The sequence below is a fragment of the Oncorhynchus clarkii genome, chromosome 5, assembly GCF_045791955.1.
Source record: "Oncorhynchus clarkii lewisi isolate Uvic-CL-2024 chromosome 5, UVic_Ocla_1.0, whole genome shotgun sequence".
Taxonomy (NCBI): Eukaryota; Metazoa; Chordata; class Actinopteri; order Salmoniformes; family Salmonidae; genus Oncorhynchus; species Oncorhynchus clarkii.
The window spans coordinates 67,497,569-67,521,226 of NC_092151.1; the positions used below are offsets into that span (position 1 = coordinate 67,497,569).

Consider the following 23,658-nt stretch of genomic DNA (forward strand, 5'->3'; position numbering starts at 1 on the left):
TTTTCTAACAGTTTGCTAAGAGCTGATGAAGTTTGTGAGTGAATTAAACATACTTAATTGCTGACATTGGTTTATTATCTCACTGCCCTGAGTTTATGACAAGGGTTTAGCTGTCTTGGAATAACGAACATCTCCCAGAACAATTGAATAACTTTATTTTCAATAATTTCTTCTTAATTTTTTTGCTTAAGGAGAAACATAAGCAATAATGCAAGAACATTTCCAATATCCTTTTGGAGGAATAGCAACTTTGCTTACATTTCTTCATAAGTATATAGTTAAGAAGACATTTCTTATTAAGAAGGATTTGTGAATCTAGGCCCAGATCTTTTGGCCCTAGCCTCTATGGGAGGGCAGCTCCCGCTCAGCCCAGTCAAAGCTCTTCTCTGTCCGGGCATCCCAATGATGGAACCAGCTTCCCCCTAAAGCTAAGATAGCCCGAGTCCCTGCCCATCTTCCAAAAACGTCTGAAACCCTACCTCTTCAAAGAGTATCTTAAATAATCACACAGCTAATACACCCAAAAAAACAACTAGACAACAACAACAACCTTGCCTTTTCATGAACTAACACTCACATTTATTTTTACTGGCACTGACTTTGCTGACAGCTACTTTACTGAGGAGAAATGTACTTACTATGACTGAGGTACTGTATGTGGCGGTCCCACCTAGATATCTTAAGATGAATGAACAAACTCTAAGTCACTCTGGATAAGAGTGTCTGCTAAATTACTAAAATGTAAATGGAATGTCATATGCAGACTTCTTGTATTTGGTCAAACACATTTCAAGATTCTTTTGATGATTTTGAATATAATGTTGACATATGTCACAAAAAATAACAGTATACAGTTCAAGTCAGAAGATTACACACACTTAGGTTGGAGTTAGTAAAACTTGTTTTTCAACCACCCCACAAATTTCTTATTAACAAACTATAGTTTTGACAATTCGGTTAAGACATCTACTTTGTGAATGACACAAGTAATTTTTCCAACAATTGTTTACAGACATATTACTTCACTTATAATTCACTGCATCACAATTCCAGTGGGTCAGAAGTTTACATACACTAAGTTGACTGTGCCGTTAAACAACTTGGAAAATTCCAGAAAACGATGTCATGGCTTTAGAAGCTTCTGATAGGCTAATTGACATCATTTGAGTCAATTGGAGGTGTACCTGTGGATGTATTTCAAGGCCTACCTTCAAACTCAGTGCCTCTTTGCTTGACATCAAGGGAAAATCAAAAGAAATCAGCCAAGACCTCAGAAAAAAAATGTTGACCTCCACAAGTCTGGTTCATCCTTGGGAGCAATTTCCAAACGCCTGAAGGTACCACGTTCATCTGTACAAACAATAGTCCGCAAGTATAAACACCATGGGACCACGCAGCCGTCATACCGCTCAGGAAGGAGACGCGTTCTGTCTCCTAGAGATGAACGCACTTTGGTGCGAAATGTGCAAATCAATCCCAGAACAGCAGCAAAGGACCTTGTGAAGATGCTGGAGAAAACAGGTACAAAAATATCAAAATCCACAGTAAAACGAGTCCTATATCGACATAACCTGAAAGGCCGCTCAGCAAGGAAGAAGCCACTGCTCCAAAACCGCCATAAAAAAAGCCAGACTACGATTTGCAACTGCACATGGGGACAAAAATCATACTTTTTGGAGAAATGTCCTCTGGTCTCATGAAACAAAAAAATAACTGTTTGGCCATAATGACCATCGTTATGTTTGGGGGAAAAAGGGGGAGGCTTGCAAGCCGAAGAACACATTCCCAACTGTGAAGCACAGGGCTGGCAGCATCATGAATAGATGAATAGATAACAAAATAGATGGCATCATGAGGTAGGAAAATAATATGGATATGTTGAAGAGATCAGTCTGGAAGTTAAAGCTTGGTCGCAAATGGGTCTTCAAATGGACAATGACCCCAAGCATACTTCCAAAGTTGTGGCAAAATGCCTTAAGGACAACAAAGTCAAGGTGTTTGAGTGGCCATCACAAAGCCCTGTCCTCAATCCTATAGAAAATGTGTGGGCAGAACTGAAAAAGTGTGTGCGAACAAGGAGGCCTGACTCAGTTACACCAGCTCTGTCAGGAGGAATGGGCCAAAATTCACCTAACTTATTGTGGGAAGCCTGTGGAAGGCTACCCTAAACTTTGACACAAGTTAAACAATTTAAAGGCAATGCTACCAAATACTAATTGAGTGTATGTCAACTTCTGACCCACTGTCAATGTGATGAAAGAAATAAAAGCTGAAATAAATCATTCTCTCTACTATTGTTCTGTAATTTTCTATTCTTAAAATAAAGTGGTGATCCTAACTGACCTAGGACAGGGTCATTTTACTGTGATTAAATGTCAGGAATTGTGAAAAACTTTAAATAGTATTTGGCTAAACTTCTGACTTCAACTGTACATTATATACAGTACCAGTCAAAAGTTTGGACACACCTACTCATTCAAGTGTTTTTCTTTATTTTTCCTATTTTCTACATTGTAGAATAATAGTGAAGACATCAAAACTATGAAATAACACATATGGAATCATGTAGTAACCAAAATAGTGTTAAACAAAGAAACATTTATATTATATTTAAGATTCTTAAAAGTAGCCACCCTTTGCATTGATGACAGCTTTGCACACTCTTGGCATTCTCTCAACCAGCTTTACCTGGAATGCTATTCCAACAGTCTTGAAGGAGTTCCTACATATGCTGAGCACTTGCTGGCTCCTTTTCCTTCACTTTACGGTCCAACTCATCCCAAGCCATCTCAATTGGGTTTAGGTTGGGTGATTGTGGAGGCCAGGTCATCTGATGCAGTACTCCATCACTCTCCTTCTTGGTAAAATAGCCCTTACACAGCCTGGAAGTGTGTTGCGCAAAACAGATGGGATGGCGTATCACTGCAGAATGCTGTGGTAGCCATGCTGGTTAAGTGTGCCTTGAATTCTAAATAAATCAGACTGTGTCACAAGCAAAGCACACCCACATCATCACACCTCCTCCTTCATGCTTCACAGTGGGAACTACACATGCAGAGATCATCCATTCACCTCCTCTGCGTCTCACCAAGACTCGGCAGCTGGGACCAAAAATCTCAAATTTGGACTCATCTGACCAAAGGACAGATTTCCACCGGTCTAATGTCCATTGCTCGTGGTTCTTGGCCCAAGCCAGTCTCTTCTTTTGCGGAACATTTCAATAACTTTGAAAGTTTCTTCAAGTGCAGTCGCAGAAATCATCTAGCGCTATGATGAAACTGGCTCTCATGAGGACTGCCTCAGGAAAGGAAGACCCAGAGTTGCCTCTGCTGCAGAGGATAAGTTCATTAGCGTTACCAGCCTCAGAAATTGCAGCCCAAATAAATGCTTCACTGAGTTAAAGTAACAGACACATCTCACATCTCAACATCAACTGTTCAAAGGAGATGAAGGCCTGATTCATGCAGTGAATGGACTGACTTTCATGTCTTAAAGTAATGATGGACTGTCATTTCTCTTTGCTTATTTAAGCTGTTCTTGCCATACTATGGACTTTGTCTTTTACCAAATAGGGCTATCTTGTATACCACCCCTACCTTGTCACAACACAACTGACTGCCTCAAATGCAGTAAGAAGGAAATAAATTCCACAAATGAACTTTTAACAAGGCACACCTGTTAATTGAGATGCATTCCAGGTGACTATCTCATGAAGCTGGTTGAGAGAATGCCAAGAGTGTGCAAAGGGTGGCTACTTTGAAGAATTTAAAATTTGTTTAACACTTTTTTGGTTACTACATGATTCCATATGTGTTATTTCATAGTTTTCATAGATTGGATGTCTTCACTATAATTAACTGTAGAAAATAGGAAAAAAAAAGAAAAAAAAACCTTGAATGAGTCCAAACTTTTGACTGGTACTGTACATATTCTTATAATGTTTTATTGCCACATACACCGGATGTGAAATGTGTTGTTTTACAGAGTCAACCATAGTAGTACGGCACATCAACAGATTGTTCACCTTGTCGGCTTGGGTATTCGAACCAGCTACCTTTTGGTTACTGGCCCAATGCTCTAACCTCTAAGACTACCTGCCGCCCTATATAGTGATATAGCTGGTAGATGTTGTCTCACTCACTCTACTTCTAACATTCCCCTTTTTATTTTTAACACTCTTTGTGTAGCCAAATATGTTAACAATGAGCAACTTTTGATTCAGTTAGGAAGTTTAGACAGAAGGACAGGTCCATTGGCTCCCTGGAGTACTTAAATCTCTACATCTGAAAGACAAACAACATCTGTTTACTCCTAGCAAACAATCTCTGGCTAGGCTGTGGTGTAGATATCACACACATGATGTACAAGCAGTGGGTTTTCAAAGTCTCTATCACACTGGGATTCCAGGGTTATATTCAAGATAAAATTCTAATTGGTTTTGCATCCATGCAATTTGCATGACATGATGCACCCACCAAAGGCATGATAGACCCAAAAAGGCAACTGATAAAAAAAACATAATAAACATTCAATGTGTGTGAGTGCACGTGTGTTAGCGTGTGAGAGAGAAGAGTGTGCTCGTGCGCGTACATCCAATGATAGGAGGTAGCCCTTGGTAAGCAAAGTCGTGACAAATTCATGCAGGATTCACCCCAGGCATCAAAGAGGAGGAAGTGAAAAAATGGACGATGAGAAATCCCCTAGGGCTCTGGTCTGCACGGAATCGCCACAGCATGAATATGTTCTGCTTTGTTTCATTGACATCCTGCCTCTCTGGATCTACCTGCAGCCACGACAGGAAGAATACACACTGTCAAGGCCCCGGCTCTGTTTTATAGAACTGCAGAGTTCAGGCGGCAGCGACCCCAAGGTGCTGCTGGGAGATAAAATCCTGCATGGACCAACGACCCATCACGGACCACCATCGCCACACTCCCCTCTCAGCTAGTCGCACCGCACACTTCCCCTCCAAGGCCAAGACATCATATCACGCCATATCTAGGCTAACTGCGACACACCATATATTATTATATTATAACTGGGTGGTTCGAGCCCTGAATGCTGATTGGCTGAAAGCCATGGTATATCAGACCGTATACCATTGGTATGACAAAACATTTATTTTTACTGCTCTAATTATGTTGGTAACCAGTTTATAATAGCAATAAGGCACCTCAGGGGTTTTTGATATATGGCCAATATACCACAGCTAAGGGCTGTGTCCTGGCACTCCGTGTTGCGTCGTGCATAAGAACAGCCCTGAGCTGTGGCCTATTGGCCATATACCACACCTCCTCGGGCCTTATTGCTTAATTTTATTATACGGACCAGCTAGCAACAACACGCCTGATATGTTAGATTTAATAAAGCTGAATTTTACTGCAAATGTCATGAAGCAATACTGATTAATTAACATATTAAAACATTTTTGAAATGGTTGTTTTTTTTGATTAGGCTATATTATTTCCACAACACAGGCTAATAGCAGATTATCCTTATTAAGAAGGGTACATTCAGAAAGGAAATAAAGAGTGGTTCCCATAATTAGGCCACTGTTACATGGTTAAAACAATTAAGTTATTACTATTCACATCGCCTTTACCTACAATAATTATCTCAAAGCATTTTGGCACCATTAGGGCATTTATAGCAAGAGCACCTGAACCTGCCTAAGCATGGTTAAGCGTGAGACCTCAGTTAGAGACCTATATTAAACTGCAGCCCATTGTGAGTGTGTGTTATGCTGGCCCTCCACCTCACTGTAAGCCCCAACTGCAGTGGCTATCAATGGCTCTCCTAGCATGGGCTCCTCTCCTCTCTCTCCTCTTCTGCAGCAGGGGAGTCAGACGCCCACGCTTAGCTCTCATGTTACCAGGCACACCGCCCGCCAGTCCCACCTTTATTACAACACGCAGCGAAAACAACCATATTGGCTTTACTTAACAACATTAACCGTGAACACAGATTGACAGCAGCTCCCTCTGCAGCCTCCTACAGCAAATAATACAGGGGAAATTGCGTTCAATACAGAGAGCCATCCAGGGAATTAGAGATTCAAAAACAACATTTGAGTAATAAGTGAAAGCCACTGAATAGAATGAACATGCAAATGTGGGCTGAGGACTCGCATGTTTCAAAACAAGACAAACCTGCCTGGCTTTTCAAACAAATACAGTACATTAGGGGCATCTCACTGTTGTGAAATTTGTTTAACCTGGGTGGTATTATCTTACAGAAGGGTTGTTTTTTTCCCTCTCGAACTACTAATTTAGTCTTACGGTTGATTTGGTTACATGAGTGATAATTAGACCAACAACATGGAGATTTAATTAGCTATTCAATATGAGGCCTAGTCAAGGCTTCGGTCTACACTCCTACAGAGTGATGGTTCTGAGTGTAGCACTTACTGCTTGATAGCCAGCTATGAGGAATCTATGTGTTGATTTTATAATGCACTGAAGGCCTAGATCTTCCATGTTATACCAACTCCAAAGTGAAGGGTAAGCAAATGAACAACTGAAACACTTCTCTATCTCATTACCAAAATCCCCAGACAGTCAACAAACGTGTAGCCCAACTCCACAATGCTAAAGCACAACCATCACCATGCCTCCCATTGGATATAAACACAGATATAACATCATGAGAACAATTTATGAAGTAATTAGCCATTATGAGCAAACAGTGCAGCGAGAAGGAGAACGTTTGCTGATTGAATTAACCACATAAATAGAAACAAAAGCAGCATCAAAGCAGCACCACAGTGCTGCTTAGTAGCTCCTTGCTGTTTAATAAACAGGGAAAAATGTGTGCTCCCAGGCCACTAGTTGGCATAATGAACGTGTCTGCATCTGAATGCTGGCGTTAAACCCTGTGGTGCTGTGATCGGACTCTGTCCTCCCATTATCTGGACACCAACGGGTTACAACAACAGAACGGGGAACGCTCACACTGCGAGGGAGCCAACACCAGGCCCCCCTTTAAAACAATAGCCTAATTACAACATTTATAACCCAGAATCTGGAATTGAATTTAGTCCAATTTAAGGCTGCGCTGGCATGAAAATACTATTTGATTAGAACAGCCGTGGTTTCATTTGTGGCGCAGCAGATTGCAGAGCATCTCTATCCGGTGCGCAATCTGTATTCATTACGCTGTGTAAAGGATGATCCATGTCCTGACTCTGCATTGATAATTTCATGCAGATGCACAGCGCTCCACATGGCCCCAGTGCTTCCCTTACAACGGCTCTGCTCATCTCCTCTCTGCCGCCTCACATGCTGGGCTCAGCAGTGCTGCTCAGCCAATTTCAGCCTTTTAGGACCTCAAAAGGCCTCCCAGGCACCCCCACCACCCATATTAAGGAGTATCAAAAGGCGGAGACATCAAACGTTGAAAAATATATATATTTTAATGTATATAAATTGGTCACATGTGTCTGTCTGATATTTGTAGTAGCAGTGCCATACAGATGTAATCATCCTCTTTCATGATTTGGGACGAGAACCAGAGTCTGTATCTGGATTTGGCAGTTATTCACACATTTTCACTCTGTTGTATGGCGCACAGATGCATATACAGTCCTGATGAACACAGCATACAGAGATGGGGTTCTATACTGTCAAATCCAAAATAAGATTGTATATCTGTTAAATAACAATCATTACTAATACTGTGAATACTGAGAGGAATTATGTTATAGTGATCATATTTCAAACACTGCATAAAAACAGAAGTAGGCCTACTGCTAAGTTGGCTTTAGTCTACTTGGTGTCTGTTCTGTTTCAAAACATAACTCAGATCAGAATGTATTTGACTAGGCTTTAAATTAATAAAGCTAAAAAATAAAGCAATACATTTTTATAAGGAGTATCGTATCAGAAGATAACCCATGGAAACTGATTTTGCTATAATTAGAAAATCCAATGTGTGCCCTCAAATCCTTTTGTCTATTTCATTATGCAAAATCTGAAGACTATTGGTCTTGACAAAGAATAAGATCCATTAGTTCCCCTTGGAGAGGAAAGTTACTTGATATCATCAGAACTCTCTGAGTGCACTGTTTAATGACTATCTTTCAAATTCGCAATTTTCTCTTACTATGTTCTTACCACGCTTTAAACCTACAATCCAAAACTTTATATCCGATGTAAGCCTATTTGTTCCCAAATCCCACTTTGTTGAATAATCCCTTTGAATAAACCACAAAAGCCCATTCCTCTTCTATAGTGACTGGGAGAGAAACCTTGAAAGCATTCCCCACAGCAGCAGAGCAGGCATAGGAAATATAAATGGCTGTCCTGCTCCCAAAGCAAAGCAAGAAGGGGAAAAAGGTAAAGGATAAAAAACAGGGACTCTGCCTGTGCAGTATTTTTAGTATTGCAGAGTAAACAGAGGATGAGACCTGTTGCAGAGTGGGGGAGCCAGTGTGGAGAGACCTGATAAACTGCTTGTGCAGCCTCTAATCCAGGAGCTCAGCACCGTAAGCCCTCCCACAGGCAGGCCCCCACACCACGCTGCCGCACCACGGCATGCCGGCCATGATTACACTCATCTTCCGGCAGTCACGGGGGACCCGGCTGTCCCCATCAGCAGTGAAGGACATCAGGCAACAGAGGAAAGGAGGGGTTAAATAGCCACGCCCAGACATGGACCAAGGCTTCCTTCCACAGCACCCTGGTCAAACCTGACCATCACAGATATTTAAAAATTAAATTAAAAAAACATTATACAGCATTCAAGAGGTTCTAGAAGCCGGCTTTGGCAAGCATTTTTCATGTTATCCAACAAATGTAAACATCTGGAGTTTGCTAAACGGCATTGGCACTTGGATTGGAACCAGTGCTGTGGTCAGATGACATGAAAGTAGAGCTCTTTGGCCATGCACACCAGTGGTGGGTTTGGCATCTAAATGAGAATGCATAAGCAGAAAATAACCCCATACCTACTGTAAAAAATGGTGGTGGATCTTTGATGTTATGGGGCTATTTTGCTTCCACTGGTCCAGGGGACCTTGTTAAGGTCAATGGCATCATGAACTTTACCCAGTACCAGGACATTTTAGCCAAAAACCTGGTTGTCTCTGCAGGAGGCTGACACTTGGCTGCAAGTGGATCTTCCAGCAAGACAATAACTCCAAGCGCACATCAAAATCCACAAAGAAATGGTTAATTTGTCACAAAAATCAACATTTTCCAATGACCAAGAGGGCAATCCATAAGCGCAGACGAAGAATATAAAGGATCTGGAAGGATCCCTCCCAATGTGTACTTCAACTCATAAAACTGTAAATAGCCCATCCAACTACCTACATCATCCCCATTTCGTTTTTATTGACTTTTTTTGCACACCAGTATTTCTACTTGCACATCATCATCTGCACATATATCACTCCAGTGTTAATTTGCTAAATTGTAATTACTTCGCTACTATGGCCTATTTATTGCCTTACCTCCTTACTACATTTGCACACACTGTATATAGATTTTTCTATTGTGTTATTGACTGTACTTTTGTTTATTCCATGTGTAACTCTGTGTTGTTGTTTTTGTTGCACTGCTTTGCTTTATCTTGACCAGGTCGTAGCTGTAAATGAGAACTTGTTCTCAACTGACCTACCTGGTTAAATAAAGGAGAAATAAAAAATACAAAAAATAATAATAATTCTCAATGCCATTATCCTCGCAAGGTGAGGTATTGAAAGGTATTGAAACCAATATTGACCCCTACCTTTTTGAGAAAAAAAAATGTATTACTTGTTAAACAAAATCTCTTTCTCTGACCAATTCTGTTAGTATAAAATAATTTCCCTTTTTTTCTGCATACAATGTAGCTCAGTATTTGAATAATTTATACAGTCATTTTTGCTCATCTTTATGAAGGGTGTCAATAATTTCGGACCTAACTGAACATAAAAACAGGACAATTCTCGTAACTACATTCCCATCCCTCCTCTGTGAAAACAAATCAATGTGCATTACATCCATTACCGTGCTCGTGGACAAGTCAGGGACTCCAAACTACTCAGCCTTTCTCTCTTCTCCTCAATACACTGCAAAACATTCACATCTCTTAAAACTGATGTGCAAATTGTACATTTCACATTCTATTCAGAATATAGCAAAGTGCAGAGGAAATTTGAAGACCTTTTATGCTCAATTAGAAATATTCATAAATCTGAGAAATCTATATCATGCCCTTTGACACCCACAACTGAATGATCTAATAGTTCCTATCAGCATGACACTGCCCAAAATGAGTCAGTCACCTGAGATGAAATGTCATTTAATATATGTGCCATATATCTCATGTTAGATTAGACCATATCATCATCAATAAATGTCAATATAAAAAGTTCTGGAGAGATTATTGTCCTTTAGGAATTCAAGACACCTCACATTCTAACTAAATTCTTTCTATTTTTTGATTATGGAGAATAACTGCCTCTGCTGAGCTTTTCCTGGATAAGTGAAGCTTGTAAATCACACATGAATTTCAGTAGCTGAAGGCAGTCGTTTTACTGTATTATATATAGTATTGCTCCCCAAAGATTTCTATGATAATACCTCACAGCCATGCCCTTCACGCAGCTTGATGTCAAACAGCCACCGTCCACAGCATGGATTAAATATAAGCACAGCACATCACTGTTTCCACTGGTTAAAAAGCTCAATATATATTTTTCAGAGGTGAGAAAATGTGGGGAAGAATCTTGAATAGTTTCCATGCTCTCCCAATTTGAAATACTGCATGAAAGAGAAATATTTGTACTACACAGATAAATGCAGTAACATGGCTGGCTTATTGCCTAAAATTGCAACACGAGTATATCTAAAAAATAAAAAAAAGAGAGAGATTATATCACAAGCAGAAGCGGTCTAACATCAATTCATCACTGACACACTATCAGTGTCCATAAATATGTAGACTATATTTTATGGTTAGGTGACATTGGACTAACATGAAGTGCTAGGATTTAATAACTGGCTCAACAGTCAAAATGACTTGAATGATAACTCCAGTTTAGAGTGCTGCTATGCTTTGCTCAGTCGTTGCAACATAATTAACCAGCATCAGTCTCACCATACCAAAAGCAAGACGAAGTTTGAGGTGAAGGTTTTGTAGAGAAGAAAAGAAAAAGACATCCATCCATCATAACCGTGCTATGGTGCAGCCAATTTCCACAAAGCTGCTAAGCTGATTGAGGCCGACCAAATCTTTTTCACCAGCTTACATTCCTTCAAAATGGTCATCTCAGTTCCAATATCACGGGCTTTTACTGTTTCCAATTTCACTGTTCTCGACTGAGAGTCGGTCGGCTTAGTTGGATAAAACACTCTAGCCCAGTTCCTTGTGAATGTACTGATATCTCTATAGCACAGCTTCCACATAGCTCTATTTATTTATTTACTCATGCCATATTTTTATTTATTTATATTTATAAAATGCAAGTAAACCGCCAAATAACAATTACATCAAACATACTCACTCTCTCTCACCCCCCCACCACCACACACACACACACACACACACACACACACACACACACACACACACACAGTTACAGTGCACATACGTATAACACACACGACACCATACCAAAACACACAAGCACCAGATACCCTACAACCTCCTACTGAAGTTGATTCAATTCCCACATGCTCGCATTCTAAAAAAGGAAATTGGAGATATATATAAAATAAAATAAAGAAAGGACTGTGTGGCATCAACAAAACACTCAGAAGCTAATTGTGAAAATGTTTATTCCTACTGCTTTTTCCCCCACCTGTAGATGTCTGTGTATGTGTGTGTATGCAAGAGTCATTGAGTGTATGTTCGTGTGGGCTTCTCACTAGCCTTTCGCTCTCCTCTTTTTTTTGCCACAACAGCAAATATCCTGTTGGCGCAGGATGCCGGGCCGTATCTGGCCCTAAAATCGATAAGGCTCCTGGCTAAGGGCTCCCATTCATCTCTTGGCCATAAAATTTGATTAGCGCTGACTACAGCACTGCAGGGAGATGGGGCCGATAGGGCAGGGCTGCAGAAGACAGCATTCAATTTTTTCATCCACGCTCTCTCGCTCCGTCTGTCTCTTAGCCCAGGCTCTCACTTTTCAACATAGAGCTACCCAGGCTTGTATGCCTACACATTAGACAGCAGGAATAGAATTCCGCTGCCGGTTGACTCCTTTTTAGTATCTTGTTTTCTCTCTCTGAATTAGATCGAAATGACAGAACTGATGAAGCTCCAATCAGAATTGATAAAATTAAACAAATGCCCTCGGCTGCAGCCTGAGCGGTCCGCAGACATGAAACACGCGTTCTGTTCCCTCACACAGTATCTCTGTGGCATGTGACCACTGCTCTCAGCCAATCCGAGAGCTCAACGCATGCAAGTGGCTAGCGCTTCTCAGTGCTGTGATGAGGAAGCAGGTATGAAACAAACAACTCTTCTGTTCTGAAGGTCTAGGATACAACAAAACTTGAAATCATTTGGAATTGTGAGCTACGAACACATTCGTTTTTAAATACCCATAAAAGTGTGCATAGAAATTTGAATAAAGGCAGACAGGTTAATAGTAACAGTCAATAAAGAAAATATGTGTATATTTGGAATGCAGTATACAGTATTAATATAAATTCAGGGAAATCCACCACCTACCTGTGTCTCCCGCACGTTTTCCACTGTGAAGTTGAACCAAACTCTGAAGCGAGGGTTACAGGTGTCAGGTCTGATGAACAGATCAAACTCAAATTCACTGATGTAATCAACACGTCCAAGGTTACCTGGGAAAATGAAGATCACATTCAGGAATCATTTCACATCCTGGCAAGTAGTCTAGTTGCCAGTTATGCCTCAACTAGATGCTTTTGAAAATGTGATGCATAACCCCCCGTTCCAAGATTAATAGATTTCAAGATACTACATATGCTGCTTACTGAAATAAATCTGAAAATGTTATATTTAGAAAGGTCTTCGTTGATGCATTTATGTTGCAGGCATCTCCTTCACCACTCATGTAGCTAGAACCTTGGGATATATTTTCCATTGGATTCATTAAAATTCAAGTGATCAACTTGTTATCCGTTAGATGTGTATATAATGTATCAGACACGGATGGGAGGACTAACCCTGTCCATCCCTCACCATAGCCTCTCCCTGCAGGCACAGCGACAGTGACAATACGTGGGATGAAGAGAATGGAACTTAGCTACTGTTCAGGTGAAAAATGGGAAAGCTTTGAATGGTGGTATGTTCAAAATAACAAGCCGTCAAAGATGTTCATCTAGCTTTAATTTGCAGGGCTACATATATATATACACATATATATATTTCACAGCACAGATCTATCCACCGCTGTGTGATTTATACAATGTGAAATAAGCCTAGACCAGAGGCCCGGCTTAGCCCACTGGCTCGCAGACAGTTAACTCCCCAGGCAAGAGGACAACCTGCTTTGCTCTGCTCCGCGTCCCTCAGCCTGTCCATGTGGTGTGGATGGAGTGTGGAAGCGACCGACCACCTGGTGCCAGGTAGCACAGAGCTAATTATCGACAGATGGGGTAACCACCACACTGTCAGAGCAGATCGCTCTCCTTCTGCCATCTGAGAGGGCTAATCCACCCGCTTCCTGAAAATCCCTTCACTCGTCACGCTGTCCACAGAAATACCATCATCTACCAACCCTCACAGGAAACTGCATGTTGCTCCTGTATGAGCTCTAAAATATATGCTTTATTATTTTTTATACAAATACATCAAAGACCCCACTGGGAAATGCAATATGGATTATGGACAAAAGAAGCCCTACAGAATATGATCTGGAAATCATTTTGGAAGTGTCTTACAAATTGTATGCTTATTTTGTAACACATGATTCTGTATTTACATGTCTGCCATTCTCTAACAGCTTTCCTGTTGCACTAATGGCTACTGGCGTTTCATTCCAACACATTGGTTGCAAAATGGAAATGCTCTCTGCAAAAATGAATATTGGCACTCTAACTGATTACACTGTGACTGTAGCTCTTGTGAACAATGCTAGAGCTGTAAGAATACAAATAGGGGTCAGACATAGTGAGAGCTGTTCACAACTTATCAGACACCTATGGCAAAGGTTGATAACTGACCTTTACTGTGCCCATTACATGAACGAACATTGTGTGCTTGCACTCGTGTGTAGTTTAAAAGGGCGTAATGTATCATCACAGCTATTTCATTTAATGACACACCACCTAGCCTACCCCATAGCACAACATATTGCTACACTTGGTGGTAGTTGGGAGAAGATAAGTGAAACACACTGTACCACAAACCAAAGACACATCTGTTTTACAACCCTTACTTGAAATAACCACCTACTGTACAAACCGACTGAGAAGTGTCAGGTGCTGGCAAAGCAATCCAGAGCCATAGTTGTTAGCTGAAACAAGCACAGCTGCAGATAGCATGGTGGGGATATGAGAACTGCACCTGTTCCAACCAGATGTGCTGTATAATCTATCATCTCTAATTCCAATGTCTTAGCGATTTATCTGGTTTGCCCTACCAAATATTAGCTATTAGAGGACGCAGATAGCCTCTAAAGGTTGTTTCATATGGAAGTGTGGATATCACAGCTACTGTTTTTGTTGACTGATATATTTAAGCTACTTTCAATATTCAAATTAATACAATTGAAGGATGTATCTACAGGTTTGTAAACTACAGACATGTAAACATGGACTAAACATAAGTGTGTTAAAAATAAATGTCAAGAGATTCTGAAGCTTTTTAACGGCATATGATTTATGAAGAGCCAAATATATTGCATGCAATACAACTTTCTAAATATACATTAAATAATGACTAAGTCCATTGAATCTGTCATATGGCTCCAAATAGCACAAGGCTGCAACTAAACCGAAACCTTGTGTACACTAATGCAACATCATAAAGAGCTATCAAAATCTCACTAACTCTCTGGCTCTCTCACTCAGACTGCAGCCAGAGTCCTTTCCATTCGTTTGGCATTTCAGGACCATGGACAGCGGATAAGCATATACAGTAGGACTTTCTCAGGCACAACTACAACAAGAGGTTCAGAGGAATTTCAACGAAAGCACTGAAGGTCTTCATTGAATGGCATGCCACTTATCTCCTCTTCATAGATGAAAAAAAAGAGTCAAACCAAAAGTGCATTTACCATACCACAAACTGGTGAGGTAGAAGTTACCCATCAGAAAAGTACCAGACAAATACAAAGATGATGAACCAACTTTTAAAACAAACTGAGGATGTCATTGCAGGGAGATAGAAAATGCTATCTCTACTTCAAAGCACAGTAGCCACGCACTGCTAGGTTATTGAGCTTGATGCTTGAAGACCTGAAGTGAGGGATAGCACAGGCCTCAAGGTTAGAATGGCATGTTCAGCTTGTGGAGCAGGGATATGACACAGTATTGATTTTAATTGTAATTTTATGGTGGCTAACTCCAGATTCCAATGCTGCAGTACTAATCAATTCCATATTATTCAGTATTTAACAAACATAAATGGCAAACAGACCTCTCTAAATCCTAAAGCATAAAAAGAGCATCATATTGGTAGCCTATGGACTACTTGGAAAAGTGAGAGTGACTTATCTAAAGTTGTTTTATTAATTTGCACAAAGATGCAGTCAAACTATAGTGTAATTAGTGTAGGCTACACTAGAGGAAAAATAAAGATAAAGAGGGAGCAAGCAACAGAGAAAAACATCAGTTATCTAATAAGAGTTACTACTGCAAGGCTTGTGTGTCTACATTCGTCCTTAGTGGAGGTTTCATAAGTTATGTTCCATATCAATCATCTATAAAAAAAATATATATATATAAAAGAGAGTCGCACACATAAACTCCCAGTCATTTATTGGGTAAATCACCAAAGTTTGGGCATCACTGTGCCTTCAGGGTAATATCATGAATACTTGAACCGGGTTATGTAGACAAAGAGTGCAATTAGTGCAACCAATGACAATAGTGAGGGGTGGGTCATAATTATTAAGTTAATTAGAATGAATTATATATCAATCATCAACCATTGGGAGAAACATATGCAGCACTTACAATTTAATAAATTGGGTTTCAACAAATGGCCTAACTGTAAAAACCCACCCAGTGGGCTGAGTAAACCTACTAAAGGCTTTGCTGTTCTTTGGAAATCAGTTTAAACATGACAGGTTCTCCATAAGGACTCCGTAGTTTGTACGAAACCAACCACCTCTTGTTCTCTCTCGCTTTCTAGTCTCTATATCTTTATTTTCTTAATTAAAAGATTGGGGGAAACGATGAACCATCTGAATGTATACCGGTTTTAGTGAAGACACACCATGTGTCTCTCTTTGTCTCCACTACTGCTGTGTGCTGTCCAAACTCCCGCGATTTGAGTACTTTGTTCCCCCATTATAAATATGTGTTAATGTTTCCCAAAGTTCAAATCAATTTATGTTACATTTATATTCCATATAATCTTAGAGTAATTACTGGCTAGCGCTACCCAATCTCATTCCCTTTCCAGATATTGCAACATTGTCGATATTTCTGTAAAATTCGGTACACAGTAAGTTGCATTTCTTTTTCTATTTCCTCTCCTCTGAGTGGGTGCAAGCTTAAAGTGCACATGAATATTTGCTAGTTCATTTCATACCCAATAAATGTGCTTGTGTCAAATTTTCAAAGCAGTCTGATCCGATACAAAAGTACAAAAGCTTGTATGAAATTTAAATGACAACAAAATGTGATGCTTCGTTTGATCACATGCATTTTCAAAACATGTTTCAAAATGTGAGATCCCACCATAGACTGTAGGTGTTTCTCAATATGCATACTACGCTGCTCCACACTATCATGCTCCGAGTTCAGTCTCCAAGGAAGTTCTCTTGAGTACGTTCTTGTGAGGATGAGAGTGTGGAGAACGCATCAAATGTTACATATGAGAAGCAACTGCACTCTGTGCTACTTACGGTATTACCTTTGACCAATACAGACGAAACAAGATACATTTTTACTTCATAATCATCAGCCAAGCAAGATTAGCAAATGTCTATATTTTCAAGTAATGTGGTGGCGGCATCATGTTATGGGTATGCTTGTCACTGGCAGGCAATGGGGAGTTTGTCAGAATCAAAAGAAATATGAAAGGAGCAAAGCCCAAGTAAAAAAAAATGGGAAAACCTACCACAATGTTTTAAACCCTGGGATAGTTTTTTGTATTTTAAATAAAAATGCATTATGACACCTTTTGGTTTTCGCAATGGCATTGACATATGATGACAAACCAAACGCGTTTGAAGGATCCTTTTAGTCTTCTTCTAATGCATCTTAAGGGGAAAATAATCAAAAAGTAACAGAAAGTGATATGATTACCGTACCGAGTTTCGGTAATACAAAAGGTATTTTACTGATTACAATTTTGGACAGGTAACTAGTAACTGTAAAGTAACCTACCAAAGCAATCTGCAAAAATGGAGGATGCAAATGGAAGAAAGTAGGGAACTTGTTTGTCTCCCCTATATTAAAGACCATATTTGGCAACAAAAAAAATGTCATGAATAAAATAATTATTTATTAATTAATGAATGATGTATTTATTATTATATATACAAGTTTCAAAATAGTTGGGAAGAGATTTTTGATGTGCCGATTCCGTGGAACATGGTTTCCGAATATATACGCAAAACAACGCTTGAGTTTTTCAATTTAAAATTATTTCACTAAATTCTTGCCACAAATATAATGTTAGGTAATGGGGCATACAACCAGCTCAGCTCTGCAGATTTTGCTACGAAAAGGCAGAATCACTAGATCATTAATTTTTGTATTGTCCATATGTAGCTTGTATCTGGTCACAATTTCAGGTACGGCTGGAAAATCACAACATTTATCTAAAAATAACCCTACAAATAGCACTGTTGGGAAATTTGGAAAACCATTGTCAATCAATCAAAAATATAATAATACTTTTAGTAAAAATACTTATCTTTAACTCACAATCTGTAGATACTATAGAATGCGATTAGACAGGTTCAGAGTTTATGTGAAACATCTCAGCACAGTTAAAAAAATCAGAACATGGCGGTTTACAGAGATAGGTGGGATGGACTGAGAGTAGCAGAGGGGTAGATATATACAGTTGAATTCGGAAGTTTACATACAGTACACCTTAGACAAATACATTTAAACTCAGTTTTTCACAATTCCTGACATTTAAACCTAGTAAACATTCCCTGTCCTAGGTCAGTTAAGATCACCACTCTATTTTAAGAATGTGAAATGTCAGAATAATAGTAGAGAGAGTGATTTATTTCAGCTTTTATTTCTTTCATCACATTCCCAGTGGGTCAGAAGTTTACATACACTCAATTAGTATTTGGTAGCATTGCCTTTAAATGGTTTAACTTGGGTCAAACGTTTCGGATAGCCTTCCACAAGCTTCCCACAATAAGTTGGGTGAATTTTGGCCCATTCCTCCTGACTGAGCTGATGTAACTGAGTCAGGTTTGTAGGCCTCCATGCTTGCACATACTTTTTCAGTTCTGCCCACACATTTTCTATAGGATTGAGGTCAGGGCTTTGTGATGGCCATTCCAATACCTCGACTTTGTTGTCCTTAAACCATTTTGCCACAACTTTGGAAGTATGCTTGGGGTCATTGTCCATTTGGAAGACCCCTTTGCGACCAAGCTTTAACTTCCTGACTGATGTCTTGAGATGTTGCTTCAATATATCCACATGATTTTCCTGCCTCATGAGGCCATCTATTTTGTGAAGTGCACCAGTCCCTCCTGCAGCAAAGCACCCCACAACATGATGCTGCCAGCCCTGTGCTTCACGGTTGGGATTGTGTTCTTCGGCTTGGAAGCCTCCCACTTTTTCCTCCAAACATAACGATGGTCATTATGGCCAAACAGTTCTTTTTTTGTTTCATCAGACCAGAGGACATTTTTCCAAAAAGTACGATCTTTGTCCCCATGTGCAGTTGGAGCAGTGGCTTCTTCCTTGGTGAGCGGCCTTTCAGGTTATGTCGATATAAGACTTGTTTTACTGTGGATATAGATACTTTTCTACCCGTTTCCTCCAGCATCTTCACAAGGTCATTTGCTGTTGTTCTGGGATTGATTTGCACTTTTTCACCAAAGTACTTTCATCTCTAGGAGACAGAACGCGTCTCCTACCTGAGCGGTATGACGTCTGCGTGGTCCCATTGTGTTTATACTTGCGTACTATTGTTTGTACAGATGAACGTGGTACCTTCAGGCATTTGGAAATTGCTCCCAAGAATGACTACAATTTTTTTTCTGAGGTCTTGGCTGATTTCTTTTGATTTTCCCATGATGTCAAGCAAAGAGGTACACCTCCAATTGACTCAAATTATGTCAATTAGCCTATCAGAAGCTTCTAAAGCCATGACATCATTTTCGGGAATTGTCCAAGCTGTTTAAAGGCACAGTCAACTTAGTGTATGTAAACTTCTGACCCACTAGTATTGTGATACAGTGAACTATAAGTGAAATAATATATCTGTAAACAATTGTTGGAAAAATTACTTGTGTCATGCACAAAGTAGATGTCCTAAACAACTTGCCAAAACTATAGATTGTTACCAAGACATTTGTGGAGTGGTTGAAAAACGAGTTTTAATGACTCCAACCTAAGTGTATATAAACTTTCGACTTAACTGTATATATGACTGAAAATACAATTAAATACTATCTATCCAGATGTAATGTACAGTGCATTCGGAATATATTCAGATCCCTTGACTTTTTCCACATGATGTTACAGCCTTATTCTAAAATGGATTAAATTAAATGTTTTCCTCTTCAATCTACACACAATACCCTATAATGATGAAGGTTCACATGTGCCTTGTTGCAAACAGGATGCATGTTTTGGAATATTTTTTATTCTGTACAGGCTTCCTTCTTTTCACTCTGTCAATTAGGTTAGTATTGTGAAGTAACCATCCTCAGTTTTTCTCCTATCACATCCATTAAACTCTGTAACTGTTTTAAAGTCATCATTAGCCTCATGATGAAATCTCTGAGTAGTTTCCTTCCTCTCCGGCAACTGAGTTAGGAAGGAGGCCTGTATCTTTGGAGTGACTGGGTGTGTTGATACACCATCCAAAGTGTTATTTATAACTTCACCATGCTCAAAGGGATATTCAAAGTCTGCTTTTAAAATGGTTGCCCATCCACCAATAGGTGCCCTTCTTTGCGAGGCATTGGAAAACCTCCCTGGTCTTTGTGGTTGAATCTGTTTGGAATTCACTGCTAGACTGAGGGACTTAACAGATAATTGTATGTGTGGGGTACATAGATGATGTAGTCATTCAAAAATCCTGTTAAACACTATTATTGCAGACAGAGTGCAACTTATTATGTGACTTGTTAAGCAAATTTTTACTCCTGAACTTATTTAGGCTTGCCATAACAAAAGGGTTGAATACTTATTGACTCACGACATTTCAGCTTTTCCTGTCTTCATTTCTAAAAACATAATTCCATTTTGGCATTATGGGGTATTGTGTGCAAGCCAGTTACAAACATTTTTAAATGTAATACATTTTAAATTCAGGCTGTAACACAACAAAATGTGGAAAAGGTAAAGGGGTTTGAATACTTTCTGAAGGCAGTGAAGGCCTATGGGCTAGGATACATGATGCAGTCCACTATGATTTGAAAAAGTAGCAAAAAAAATGCATGCACTATTTGTTGCCTTTAGACTGCACACGCTGGGCATCATTCACAAGTGATAATATTCTCACCCATCAGACTATTCTCAATATAATCTGGTCTTTACATATACTAAATAATCTATTTGTGAAATGAGTTTTGATTTAGAATTACCATGCACCTGTCGGAACAGGGGCAAGGTAAAAAAAACGTAATCCATACGCACTTGAATAACGAATGGAGGACGCTTTCCCGTGGTTCATTTTCATGCCAGCCAGGTAGGTTACCTCAGTTATAAAGCAAAGCAATGTGCTTAATATAAGGAAAGTAGAGAAATAAATATAGTAGGCCTAGCCTATACAAAGATGATGGGATCCTTCTCTTTTTAATAGACAGCATCAAAACGTGTTTTTCTCATGCAATTGCACAGCCTATAGAAATGTTGAGCAAATATAACCCTTATTTCATTCCATGCATCAACCAGCTATGAGGAGCTGGCTCTCTCTGTGCAACAGGTGATCTTTTTCCGCTCAAGCTCAATGTCAGGGCTGAACTGTTTGATTTGATTTAGTTTGCATTGATGTCAGAGTGATTAAATGGGACAATAGAGCCCTGAGTACCAGGTCATTAGCAAGTAGCCTAATGACCATCAGCGGCATCAGAGCACAGTTTTGGAGAAGACAAGTAACCATGACTCAACAGTCACATGGAATTTGACTGCGGTCATGACTCGTGACTGCCGGTGATACGGTCACCGTAACAGCCCAAGGGAGGACGATTTTTTTAATGAGTATGGTCTTTTTCTATTACAGCATACTGAATGACTGTCATTCGTATTCCATTCTCCCAGCTCAAGGTAACATCGATAGGTTTAAGCTACTAAATGATACTCAAATTTGTCCTATATCCATCATGATGTTGCAACAACCTAGGCTACAAATTAAAGTTTATAATGTAGGTGCACATGTCGAGAGACAAATTGTAGTAATCAAGGTGACATTGACACATTCAATACCGCCTAGAAAGTTTCTATTGGACAAATTCAGGCAGGTCCCTCCCCGTTTCGCTCCGTTTGTAGTAGCCTAAACCTTAGCAAGCTAAACATCTGCACCTGAACCTGGCTGCCTCCTACAACATTTCTGCCCGTACAACTGCTACCAGGTCTCTATTTTACACCATGGTTTAATACATTTACTTATGTGCTTTGTTAAAAAAACGCTGTTCATTTGACAGTAACATGGGAGCTGCAAAACCTGTAACTGCAGAAGTGTGCAAAATGGCAGCCAGTGCATGGTGCAAGAGGAAGGTCATTCACACATGGACTCACAGGAGAAAACATGGCTAATCTAATCCCATTACGGAGGTACAAAGGAGAGCAGTCACAGTGCTCAGCCCACACAATGTGACAGCCTGTAGCTGCTCTGGATGGATGGCCTGTGTGCCTCTGCCATGCAGATGTATCATGCAGCATGCCCGGGGTGCTGTCTTCAACAGAGCCATAGTAATGTAGATAGTTGTTTTCAAATGCATTATTTCAATGATTGATTTATGGCTGTACTTGTGATGACTTCCATTTAGGGTAGCCTAACTAAAATGATAAATAAACATTTTCCACAACATTTTGCTCCCCCAGAAATGTCCTTTCGGCACAATAAACAGAATAACATACAGTATGTGTCTGAAATGAAATAGTATAAAAGGCTTGAGAATGGAAATTGACTTTACACATGAAGACAAATTGACTGCTCACATGAAGTGTTGAAATCAATTTTCAATACCAACACCAATAAATTGCTGAATATTGCTTGATAAAGTAATGTCTTGTGGTATTATTGGTATGAAGCACTTTACACTGACAACTGCATCTATACTGAACAAAAATATAAAACGCAACATGCAACAATTTCAATGATTTTACTGAGTTACAGTTCATATAAGGAAATCAGTTAAATGAAATAAATAAATTAGTCCCTAATCTATGGATTTCATATGACTGGGCAGGAAAGCAGCCATGGGTGGGCATCGGCCCACTCACTTGGGAGCCAGGCCCAAACAATCAGAATTAGTTTTTTCCCACAAAAGGGCTTTATTACAGAAATAAATTCTCCTCAGTTTCATCAGCTGTCCGGGTGGCGGGTGGCTGGTCTCAGACGATCCCGCAGGTGAAGAAGCCATATGTAGAGGTACTGTGCTGGCGTGGTTACACGTGGTCTCCGGTTGTGAGGCCAGTTGGACATACTGCCAAATTCTCTAAAATGACGTTGGAGGCGGCTTATGGTAGAGAAATGAACATTCAATTCCCTTGCAACAGGTCTGGTGGACATTCTTGCAGTCAACATGCCAATTGCACGCTCCCTCAAAACTTGACACATTTGTCTAAAGGCAAAAAACACCCCTGGAATTTCCACCTCAAAAATGTGTACACAAAAAATGAGGGCTGGTCAAAGACATCCATCTGTCTTTTTCCTGGGCTTTCCTCCGTGATACAAACTTTACTGGAAATTAAAAGGGACTTCTGAGAGTGGGAACCTTTTAAATGTATTTTTGAATATGTGCTCCATTTCATTATTGGAAAACACATCAGTTTGCCCCTGGTGTGAGAATTTCAGGGTACAGACAACTGATAAAGACGGAATTGATTCCATCCAGCAGAGGTGTCTCAGTTTAGACCTGAGGCAAAATGTCTGTCCTTGCACTTTTCCTCCAGTATCTAAAGGCAAGTTGTCAAAGAGAAAACATCAATCTCTTGCTTCAGGACTTCTAAAAAGCAGTTTTTCCTCTACCTTATCATTAAATAGGGTGGCAGGTAACCTAGCAGTTAGAGCGTTCGGCCAGTAACCGAAAGGTCACTGGTTCGAGAACCCGAGCCAACAAGGTGAAGAATCTGTCGATGTGGCCTTGAACAAGGACAAAACACTTAACCTCCAAGGTCCACACAAACTCTCTCACAAGTGTCAAAACAT

General features: G+C 39.9%; 1 protein-coding gene across 1 annotated transcript in view; it reads right to left on the reverse strand.

Moving 5' to 3' along the window:
* The window catches only part of LOC139410181 (AGBL carboxypeptidase 4), a 409,027-nt gene that overhangs the window by 367,993 nt on the left and 17,376 nt on the right, over positions 1–23,658 (reverse strand). The window contains exon 3 of the mRNA XM_071155635.1: positions 12,661–12,785. Coding sequence (XP_071011736.1) covers positions 12,661–12,785 — 125 coding nt within the window. The remainder of the gene's footprint in view (positions 1–12,660; positions 12,786–23,658) is intronic.